This window comes from Fistularia commersonii, chromosome 34 (assembly GCF_037954325.1).
Source record: "Fistularia commersonii isolate RoL2024-O1a breed Wild chromosome 34, RoL_Fcom_v1.0, whole genome shotgun sequence".
Classification (NCBI taxonomy): domain Eukaryota; kingdom Metazoa; phylum Chordata; class Actinopteri; order Syngnathiformes; family Fistulariidae; genus Fistularia; species Fistularia commersonii.
Genome location: NC_141317.1, coordinates 7,622,892 through 7,634,589, shown reverse-complemented (window position 1 = coordinate 7,634,589; position 11,698 = coordinate 7,622,892). Strand labels below are relative to the sequence as shown.

Here is an 11,698-nt window from a genome sequence, read left to right as displayed (position 1 = left end):
AAAAAAAAAGTTTCTAATGAACAAGTCGCCGTCAGGTACACACACACACACACACACACACACACACACACACACGCTCGAAGTTTTACGGAGGGGGGGTACAGGTAAAAACACCGGTGCGTCACGGGCTGCGCGTAAAAGCTAATCGACGTGGAGACAACACACACACTCACACACTCACAAACACACACATATACACTCATTCTCACAAACACACACACTCACATATCGGCTCGTCACAGGGCCTCCACCGACTCGTTTGCCCTTTTTTTTTTTTTTACGCACGGCGAAAACACCCGGACGCGGCGGCCTCCGGAGGGTGGAAAGAAAAAAAAAAAGACATCAAATAAAATATATTTGAAAAAAGAAAAAAAGAAAGTTGCACACAAATGTGTTTTGTGGAAATATTCCTCGCGGGATGTGCGCCACACACACACACACACACACACACACACACACACAATAAAAAGCGGGCGAGGGAACGCAGGGCCTCCGGGTCGCAGATGCGCAGTATAGAAATCCACGTACGAGGTTTTATCGCGTCTCCTCCTATGGAGGGGCCTCCTGTGTGAAAACGGCGGGCCCTCTGCAGGTGTGTGAGGACGGAAAAGGTGGGGGGGGGGGGGGGGGGGTGCAGAGAGAAAGAGTGAGAGAGAGAAAGAGGGAGAGAGAGAGAGAGAGAGAGAGAGGGAGCGGTGCAGCGTCTGCAGCCCCTGCAGCCTCCGTGCCTTCGCTGCTCCGCGCAACATTGGAAACGGTGATTTTATTTTCTCTCATTCCCTCCCTTAAAATCCATCGGACGAGCGCGTCGTTTGGAAAAAGAAGCTCGCAGAATGAGCCGCATCGACGCTTCAACCCCAACCCTTCCTCCCCCGGCTCCCTCCGCCGTCCATCAGCCTCGGGATCACTTAATAGATCATTAACCAGCGGCGCGCTGCTGACACGCAGGCTTTTCTTTTTACATCTCGTCCCGCCATTACGGCCCGTTATTACCGGGGATGTGGGGATGAGGAGGAGGAGGGGGGGGGGGGGGGGTCGGCACCGGTCCTGTCTGGATCTGTGAAGCAAACTCGGGGATGCACAAGAGCGGCTCTCCGGCCTTCGGATGGAGAGGCGTCCGGCGCGTAGGGTCACCTGTGCGCGTAAATACACATGCGTGTGTTTGTGTGTGTGTGTGTGTAACTGCTCCATAGAATAAATAAAATATCATGCAACGTATTTGAGCATCTGCAATTCTCTTTAGAAAAAAAACTTGCAATAGTACACGTGGTTTCCGCACTATTATTGCGTTGCGCAAAAAAAAAAAAAATCTAAACTCTCAGTCTAAACTTGGATTTCCTCTTTAAAAGCGTGTTTTCCCCAGATTTATTTAAAATCAGTGTATCCGCTGCTGCCCACCGTGCCCAGGCCTTCTGGTAGGGGGGTGAGTTTGTGGCGGAAGAAAAGTTGAAAACCCCGACAAATAGCGCCTTTCGATCATCGCTCATCAGCGGCTGGATCGATAACCTTCCCCCCAGTGCGTGGAAACGGAATTATAAGGCGATCGATTTCCCCTGATTGACTCATTGCCGAGCAGGGAAATTATGTGAAAAGATCAGTAACAGATACCAATTATTTGTTTGTTTGCTTGTTTGTTTGTTTGTTTGTTTTCTCAGAAGATCAGATTAGATTTTGGAGTGGAATCCGGGATGAAGGATTAGAAGAAGAGGAGTGGGGTGGAGAAGGTGGAGGTGTGGGAGAAGTCCTCCAGCTTCGTGCGCTGCCCACGCAGGGGCAGCCTTGAGCCTGTTTTCCAGCCCTTCGTCCCGATTGGAGGGGGGAGAGTAAAAAAAAAAAAAAGAAGAGAAAGCCAGCCTGTCCGAGCCGTGGAGGTTCTTCCTGCGTGGGAATCTGGCAGGAACAACAAGCTGGGAAGGGGTGGAGGTGGAGGTGGAGGTGGTGGGCAACTCGACCCACTGTGTGTGAGCGAGCACACGCAAGTAGGACTGGTATCCCATCGAGAAAAAAAAAAAAAATTACCACCGTGGGCAAACACGTGGGCGTGACGGTACTTTAAAATTTATATTTTCTTTTTTTTTTCTTACATTGATTCGTCTGCGTGGACTGCGTGGGTTCGTTGACCCGCGTCCGAAGCGCATCGTCGGATCTACTTCTCCTCTCGGATCCTCTCGGTGGAGAGAGGAGAGGGAGATGACGCGCAGTGATATCGCGCGTAAAAACACGTAAATATACTTTTTTTTATTTTACACAAATAATATCAACGTGAAGAGGAGGTGAAAACACTTTAAAACTGTTGTTTTTACATATAAATAATTTTTTTTTTTTTTTTTTTAATGGATGAGACGGTTCGGATCCGAGACGCGCAGCCGCGTCGGGGATCAGTGCGCGTCTTTACGCGGGCGCCAACGGAGCCCCGTTAAGCGGAGGCATTTCTCCTCCTCCTCCTCCTCCTCCTCCTCCTCTCCTCCTCCCACCTTCCGCTTTTAGGGTAGTCGGTCAGCTGACTGTCTGTGGCTGTCAAAAGCTCCCTCCCTCCCTCCTTCCCTCCCTCCTTTTCCTCCTCCTCTTCCTCTATCCGAGCACGGAGCGCGGCTCCCATTGGATCGCCGGGCGCTCCGGATCCAGCCCCGCCGGCCCGACGTCACTGCGCGCAGGGAGGATAAAGCGCAGGCTGGTTCCCGAGCGCAGTCTGCTGGATACCGGAGAGAGGGAGAGAAAGAACGAGAGAGAGAGGGAGAGAGAGAGAGAGAGAGGGAGAGAGAGAGTGAGAGAGAGAGAGAGAGGAGGGAGAGCCGTGAATTCTCTGCGGTGCAGAGCTGGAGGAGAAAAACCAGACGCCCTGTTTTTACTCCGCTTCTCCGCTCCTCCTTTTTTTTTTTTAATTTTTCCTGGAGAAAAAGAAAAGAAAAGGACAGGAAAGGAAAGGGAAGGGAAGGAAAAGAAGAGAACAGAGAAGGAAAAGAAAAAGAGGGGACTTTACGGCCAAGAAGTTGCAACGAGGACTGGCGCCCGTCTCGGCGAACGACCGCGGTATTCTCTCTAATTGTTATTTATGTAGACTCCTCGCGTGAGCGTGCGCGTACGCGTGCGTATATATAGATACATATATATATATATGCGTGCGTGTGACCGAAGGAGGACTGTTACTTTTGCACCGACGCGCACAGCCTCCCGCCTCCCGCGCGTAGAAGTAGGCTACATGACGCAAACCGCAAGCGGCGTCTGAAAGTTTTTTTTTTTTCTCCTCTACTTTTTTTTTTTTTTTTTTGCTTTTTTTTTGGGGGCTTTTTCTTTTTCAACCTCCTCCTCCTCCTCCTCCTCCTCCCGCCCCCTCCTCCTCCTCCTCCCGCCCCGGTCCACACTGCGTTTCATGCTCCAGCAAGTCTGCGCGCAGAGGCGGAGGAGCCCGGGGAGCCCTTGCATGAAACAGGAGGCGCTGCGTAACGAGTCGGTTTTGGCGACGCTCGCAAACACCTTCGCGCATCTGCACCGGAAAAGCCGCGGCGGCGACATGAGCGCGGAACTGGCCATGGGCCCGGAGCTGCCCAGCAGCCCGCTGGCCCTGGAGTACGTCAACGACTTTGACCTGATGAAGTTCGACGTGAAGAAGGAGGGCTTGCCCGGGCTGGAGCGCGGCGCGGTGCGCCAATGCAACCGGCTGCAGCCGCAGGGCTCCGTGTCGTCCACCCCCATCAGCACGCCGTGCAGCTCGGTGCCCTCCTCGCCCAGCTTCAGCCCCACGGAGCAGAAGAGCCACCTGGAGGAGTTGTACTGGATGCCCGGCGGCGGCTACCACCAGCAGCAGATCGACCCGCAGACGCTGAGCCTGACCCCGGAGGACGCGGTGGAGGCCCTGATCGGCGCCACCGCCCACGGACACCCGCCGCCCCCGCACGTCCAGCAGCAGCTCCAGCAGCAGCAGCAGCAGCAGCAGGGTGGATTCGAGGGCTACCGCGGCCCGCACCACCACCACGGCCACCCGCAACAGCAGCAGCAGCAGCAGCAGCAGCAGCAACAGCAGCAGCAGCACCACCACCCATACGCGGGGGGTCTCCCGCACCACGCTGAGGAGCTGTCCGCGCACCCGGGGGCGCACGGCCACCCGCACCACCACCACCACAGCCAGGACCCCGACAGCCCGTCCCCGGTGTCCCCGGAGGCCCACCAGCCGCTGCACCACCACCGCCACCACCACCACCACCATCACCACCACCACCCGCACGGCCACCTGGGCGGCTCGGCGGGCCACCACGGCTCGGCGGGCGGACTCAGCGTGGAGGACCGCTTCTCCGACGAGCAGCTGGTGTCCATGTCGGTGCGGGAGCTCAACAGGCACCTGCGGGGCTTCACCAAGGACGAGGTCATCCGCCTCAAGCAGAAGCGGAGGACCCTGAAGAACCGCGGCTACGCGCAGTCGTGCAGGTTCAAGCGGGTGCAGCAGAAGCATGTGTTGGAGAACGAGAAGACGCAGCTGATGAACCAGGTGGAGCAGCTGAAGGCGGAGATCAGCCGGCTGGCCAGGGAGAGGGACGCCTACAAACTCAAGTGCGAGAAACTGACGGGGTCGGGGGCCGCCGGCGGGTTCCGTGAGGCCGGCTCCACCAGCGACAACCCCTCGTCGCCAGAGTTCTTCATGTGAGTCTTCATAAACCTTATTTTGGTGTTTTTTTTGTTTTTTTTTCTTATGAACTGACTCCCACCCCTCCTCCTCCTCCTCCACCCTCCGGAAAAAAAAGACTGGCGGATGAACAACCGATAATAATCCACCCCCTCTCCTCTTTCTCCTCCATGATGTTTATGATTATACTAAACACTTGTATCCATGTAAGAAGAGTAAATCCCAGCGAGTAGTAATCTCACATGTAACCATGTTTCCATCCAGCTGAGATACAAAGAGCAGCTCGGAGTTGCCGGTTCGGATCCGAAGAGAACTTTTTTTTTTTTTGTTGTTGTTGTTTTGTTTTTCTCCTTCTTCAGAGAAGAGGATCGAAATGAACTTTTATTTTTTAAATTTTCTTTCTCATTTTTTTTTTCTCGGAAGCTGCAGCTTTGACGTAAAGTAGTGCGGGATGGCGCAAAAGGAGGAAAAAAAAAACACCCCCCCTCCCTCCCTCCCCTTTCTCTCTTCACACTCGCCAAGTGGGCCAGCGTGATAATAATCCGATCATCTCCAAAATACAACAAACACACACACACACACACACACACACACACACACACACACACACATACACATACGCGCGCAAGACTCCACTTTATGCAAATTTTTAACTTCTGTCTACTAACGCGACAAGGGAGGGGATGTGGGGGGGTGAGGAGGGGAAAAGGGGGGTGCATTTTATGCAACATCTCATTGATTTATTGCCTGCTTGGTTATATTCGAATATATAATGAAAACAAAACAAAAAAAATCTGCATTAAATATTAATCCTGCATGCTGGACATGTACGGTAATAATTTCTATTTTGTACTTTCACCTTCTCGTGTATATTAAGAGCATGCTGTTGATCTGCGCTTCTTCTCCATGGGGGGTTTTAGAGGTTTTTTTGGGGGGTGGGGGGGGTTAGAGCAATGCAATGGGGGATGTTACAGCAGGACTGCCGGTGCAGCATCAGACGGTGTGGGTTGTTTTATTTTATTTTTGTTTTCGGGGCTTGTAAATATTATGCAACCGCAAAACTGCACAAGATTGAAGAGGCTGGTTTTTGTACTTCTTTCTTTCTTCGTGTCGAGTTTTTTTATTTTATTTCACTCATTTTTTTTTTTTTTTGATTAAAAAAAGAAATCATATCGTGGGGAGGGGGAGCATCGATCGAGAGAAGTGCATCATTATTTTTACTTTAAAATACAACTTTGTGGGTCAAGTGCACTTTCTGGATACTGATTTGCAAGTTTTTTTTTTTCATTTTGACTTTTGCGCAAACCCCCCCTCCGTGCAGGAAGACATACTATAATGCCATATTTTAAAGTATATTTAAAGAAAATGCAGGGGAGCCCCCACTCCCACCCCCCACGTTTTCCGGGTGAATATCTGGACACATGTGAGGGAACATGTGGACTCGATATTACCGTAATGCACGCCGGAGAGGTTTTTACGCGCAAGGTTTCTGCTTGGCTGTTGCGCGCACAAGGCGGGATTATAATCCGGGTGCCGTCCTGTCTTGCCGGGAAAAATTAAGAAACCTCCAGGTGGCCACCTGTGGCGTGTTACCTGTTTATATATTTTTTAGATATCTACGCGCAAATGGGGGTTCATGGGGGAGCGCAGCAGCTTTCTCGTCCTGCAGAATCCATATTTCAGATAACGCGAGCGTTCTGATACCAAGTCTCACCCTTTATAACCTATGTTTTCCTGATTTTTTTATGATTTTTTTTTCTGCCGGTCAGTAAAAAAAAGGGGGGGTAGTCAGGGTTGTGCAAAGTCTCAAAATGAAAACCACATGTATGTTATGTCATATGTTTCTCTGTTTGTTTTTTTATTATTATTTGATGATTCTGGTTCTGCTGGCCAGATGCATAGTTATTTTTTTTTAATTTTAATGATTTAAATTAACAAACTGTCGGATCATATCGAATGAGCATGGTGCTTGCATTTGAAACTGTCGTTGAAAAGTCATGCATTTAACAATCTCTATTTTTTCTTGATTCAACTGTGTTGAAATCGAACCGAAACTGCAGCAGCGGGTTGTTGTTTTGTTTCCACCATTTCCATGTATTATTTTTTATTTGCGATGATGGGGATCAATTTTCCAATCCTGTTTATATGAACTATAGTTAATAATAGTTAAAACATTTAAAAGAAAGAATCGAACTGTTCCATTCAGGCTGGTTTCTGTTTTGTCTTTTTTTTCGTTTTTTTTTTTTTTTTTTTTTTTTTTTGAAGAAATTGTTTCCTATTTTGCTTATTAAAGTCATTGAAATGGCAAGAACTCCCTGTCCAGAGTTGTTTTCCCTCCCCACGAAGAACGACAACTGTCGCAAAAACACTCAGTCCAACGTTAGTTCCACGGCTGTCGCGCATTTACGCAGCGCCTTACCTCATCCCCAAACTCTCTCCTTCTTTTTGTAAATCAATTCCGCATTTATTTTTTTCATTCTTCAAAACTATCATCCATTCTGTACTTTTTGGACCGCTTGTCATCAGACAGGGCGTGAAACGTGCATGTGTGGCGGGGGAGGGAGGGAGGGAGGGAGGGATGGTGGGAGATCCCCCGACGCGCCTTTGGCATCCGCTGGGATGCCAAAAGGCGCACGGTAAAAGTGTGTGTGTATGTGTGTGTGTGTGTGTTTGGGGGATGGAGGTTGACCTTGCGACGCACATAACACAAGAAATCAAATCCACAGATTTACATTAAGTGCTGGGATCACCCGAGCTTTCGGCGTGCGTGGCTTTGAATGCGCGTAAAGGCTCATTCTGGTGCAAAAGGAGAAAAAAAAAAAGAGTCCGACCCGGTCACCGGTGCGCCAGACCGGACTCCGGGCTCCGGGATAATCCCGTGCGCCCCCGCAGGGGTGGGATTCTTAATCTTTCACATTAATGGGATTTCTGGTCACCATGTGTCCGCAGACTTCCGGTTCACACACACACACACACACACACACACACGCACACATACATACACACAGCTGCACGTTTAAAGGTGAAGGCGGTGGAGGCGGTGAATAATTTAAAAATGAAAAAAAAGAAAAACAAGTAAATAAATGAAAAATGGTGGACAGAAAGCTGTCAGTGCGCAGGGTTGGATGTCAGCAGGGGCGCGGGAGAAGCAGCGGGGTGTGCGTGTGCGTGTGGATCTAGTCCGGGTTTAGAGTTTCTGGTGTCAGAACATTATCTGCTCCGTGTCTGCACATTCTCAAGGACGAAACCCCGCCAGGGGGGGGCGACCAATGAGACCCGAGGTTGGGGTTTTTAGACACAGGCGCGCACACGCACACGCACACGCACACACACACTGTCCAGGTACTGCAGCCTGGTGGATGAGTGCAGGTGAAACAAGTCCACACTTGACTTGGCACAGATTGCCCAAATGTATCCCCTCCCCCCCTTTTTTTTTTTTGTATCAAAACCAGTGTGAGTGAACACGCCAGGTGTTAGACATCCAGGGCCGTGCACACGCACATGCACTGACCCAGCCGCTTAACAAACCAATCACATCATCCAAACAAATCGTTTACGGCGAAATTAAACGAGCCATCAGTTTCACACCGCTAATGGATCATCCTTTCGCATCACTCCGTCATTCTTCCGAAACCCACGCGTCCAAATTGCCCCAATAAAATCTGAGTGTTTGTGTAATCCGATTACATAATAGGAGCCATAATTGCCTCATAATGTGAATAACACATCATGTGCACGGCAACCTCGCAGGGGTGACAGCCAGAAGTCAATTTGTATTTTTTGCTTTTTCTATCAGATGTTTACATGCTATTTTGGAAATCTAAGTGTATGTGTGTGTGTGTGTTTTGGTTCTGGGAGAGATGATCAGGGAAAAGACCGGGGAAACAGAAAGTGAGGGGAGTGGAAGGAGGGGGTCAGAGGAGGAGGAGGAGGGAGGAAGTGGAGAAAACCATCAGCCTCAGCTCAGCAGAAGAGCCAAGGACACAGTGACCAGGCGTACAGTAATGATTTTAGTCTCCGATCACACATTCACGCCCCCCCCCCCACCCACCCACCCACCCAACACCACACACACACACACACACACACACACAGATCCTATCTGCATTCAGGCTGCTCTGCCATCCTCAGCTTCTCAGCAGCTGCTGCTCTGAAGAGCCGGGGAATGGAAGCCCACCCGTCCCTCCGCCCCCAGCCTGACCCGCCACTGTTTGTCACCTGTACCTGCACAATCTGAAATCCACAGCAAAAAGGCCCCACACCTGAAACCGTGTGTGTGTGTGTGTGTGTTTTAGCTCGTCTCTGTTCCACATCCAGATCTGAGACGCCGCTAAAGTGTTTGCATCGTGCAAGCAAAGGCTTTTTTTTTTTTTGCACAAATTTAACTGAATCTCTTCCATCAGCGAGGCTCTTAATAACCGGCAGCTCCTATGTGGTGGGAACTCTTTATGTGCTGTTGATTTAATTACATTTAGATAAAAGTTCCATTTAGTAATATTACTCACTCTCTCTCTTTAACACACACACACACACACACACACACGCTGCAGCACTGGCGCTGGACTGACTATCGCTGGATGGCTCTGCCTCGTGGCTCTAAATCAGAATGATTTCCTGGGGAATTAAAACGGGCTTTACCCGAGGGACACCTACACACACACACACACAGTCACTGAAAGGGTGTGTATGTGTGTGTGTGATCAAAACCACATACAGAATGAGGATGTGGGACGAGAGGTCCGTGTGGCTCTAATTAGTTTTTATGTATTTGTGCTCTATTTTTGCAGGATTGTCTGCAGTGCTCGTGTTTTTCAAGAATCCACCGGAAGTCGTAGGTGTGCGTGTGTGTGTGTGTGTCGTGTTTTAGATAGAGCCCGATAGAAGGGGAATTTCAATCTTTTACATTACATTACATTGCATTTGGCAGACGCTTTTATCCAAAGCGACTTACAATAGAGGACACAGGGACTGCAAATACACTTGCAAATACACGATGCACAGGAAATATACAGAACAGTAAGCTTGGGTCTGTGAGGTTTTTTTTTTTTGACAAAGACATACACAAACGTACACACACACACACACACACACTGCATATCTTCCTCTTGGTTGTTTTTTTTTCTTTTTTTTCCTCACCCCTCTGACACTCGGCCAAGTCCGGCCCCTGTTGGCGGTTCTCATAAACATCAATGCATCTTCTTTTTAAATCTCCCACAGCCAAACCAAAACCTTGCATTTAATTTCCCGCGTTTGAGGGCCGATTGCATTCTGCCACAATCTTCCACCGCGCTCATTACCTCTGATGAGCTCGTGCCTCCGCGGGCGCCGCCAGTCAATGGCGTGTATGATAGCTAGCGAGCGGCGGCCGCAGTGAGTCGATGAAAGCGTGCATCTATACTTCCGGGATATGAAACCCTATTCCAGGTGAGATTGATCCGTGTCTGGCCTGTTCGGTGGCGGGGAAGGGGGAGGCCGGCGTGATGAGATAAGAGCGGACGGCGAGCGGTCGACGATACGTTCGAATCGCCGACAAGACGCCGCGGACCCCCCCCCCCCCCCCCTTCCGGACCTCGGCGTCGCTGCGGAAGCTTCATTCCGGTCGACTCGTGGGAAACAGGGTCGCCGTGAAAGCGGCTGCGGAAACATTAAATCACATTCTGAACGGTTCATATATTTTTCCCGAATCGGGAGTAATGAGCATTTCCCGCACCCTTCTATTTCACGTCATCGCCGTGCTAATAGGAGCCGTTTGCAGTTAAAACTAACGCCCGAGGGGGAAACTCCAGATGTTTTCAGCCTCTCCCGGGCCTTTTATCATCGAATACATTCAACGACGACAGGCGACGGATCAATCGGAAAAGTCGATATTAGCGGGTGAATGGCAGCCTCGGAAAAAAAAAAAAAATTGTGAACCATAATTTGCATTTCACTCGGCGAGACGAACGTCCCGTAGCCTCCGGATCCTTTAATTAAGTCAGCCGAGCACCTGAATTGCCTTGCGCGAGGGGAGGGGAGGAATGGGGGGGGGGGGGTCGGGGGGGTCGGGCGCCGCCGCGCATGTGTGGCGTATCATCTCCGCCCTCCGAATCGTGCTCTGGCCTGTTGTCGCACAGAGATGCGAGGTAAATAATTGAATGGATCCATTAATAAATAAAGTGCAGGGGTAGAGAGGATGAGGAGCGAGACAGGTCACTTCGTTTCAGCATCACCATGCGGGGAGCGGCGTGACAGCCTCCCTCTCCCTCCTTCCCTCTCTCTCACACCCCTTTAGGAGGCGTCTGGACATTATAAGCGTTAGCCGTAGCGAGCTGTGACTCCGAGCTCGGAACAGGATGTGGCATTTCAACACGTTTCCTCCCTCGTCCGCGGGGACGAGGCTACTTCCTGTAAAACAGGTGGAGGGAGGTAACGCGGCGCTACCTCTGCCGCGCCAGGCCAAGTCTACCTCCAGCCCGGCCAAATAGTTTTCCAGTAGGCCTTGGTAAATTCCGGTCGGCAGTTGTTATTCCTATGTTATAGCCTGCTATTTAAAAGAAAACCCTTGGCGAGGGAGCAGTAAATGGAAAGGGGAATATGAAGTTGTGGTTTTGAGCCATGTAGAAATTTAAGAGGATCCATTATCAGCTTTTGAAAAGTCGCAGTAGCTTTCTTAGGTTACGCCGGCGCCTTTTTGGCTGATGATAATTATATTCTACTCTTACCTTCCGCACAAGGACGCTATCGCTGCTTACTTCTTTAAAGAGAAGTGTTTTACGTCACGCGCTTCGTCGGAGGGCGCGGCCGTGTAAGAAAACACCGAGTCGCGACCTTGAATCCGGGCCGTCGATGAAAAAGACACACATGTAAAAATAAATCACACGGCCGACATCCGTCACCTCCCGCGTCTCTGTCCACCGTTCGGCCCGTTTTCACATTCGCTCTCGTCCCGTCCCCTTGTTTTCTCTCGCCGCCGCCGCCGCCGCCGCCGCTGGCCTGCTTTTTTATTTCACTGCCTGATCTGTATTTAGATTTCCTCGTTTGGAGTTGCCACAACGCTCCCCGCTGCCAACATCTGTAAGTGGTTTGAAAGGCAAGAGACAC

At 50.5% G+C, this 11,698-nt stretch overlaps 1 protein-coding gene across 1 annotated transcript; it reads left to right on the top strand.

The window, feature by feature from the left end:
- Positions 1-2,318: 2,318 nt before the first annotated feature.
- On the top strand, positions 2,319-6,926 carry mafba (MAF bZIP transcription factor Ba). The gene has a single exon (XM_086142005.1). The coding sequence runs from the start codon at positions 3,371-3,373 to the stop codon at positions 4,637-4,639; it is 1,269 nt and encodes a 422-aa protein (XP_085998131.1). The 5' UTR covers positions 2,319-3,370; the 3' UTR covers positions 4,640-6,926.
- Positions 6,927-11,698: the final 4,772 nt, after the last annotated feature.

Excerpts from the sequence above, each read along its gene's own strand:
- mafba (XM_086142005.1), top strand. The coding sequence starts at position 3,371 with ATGCTCCAGCAAGTCTGCGCGCAGAGGCGGAGGAGCCCGGGGAGCCCT.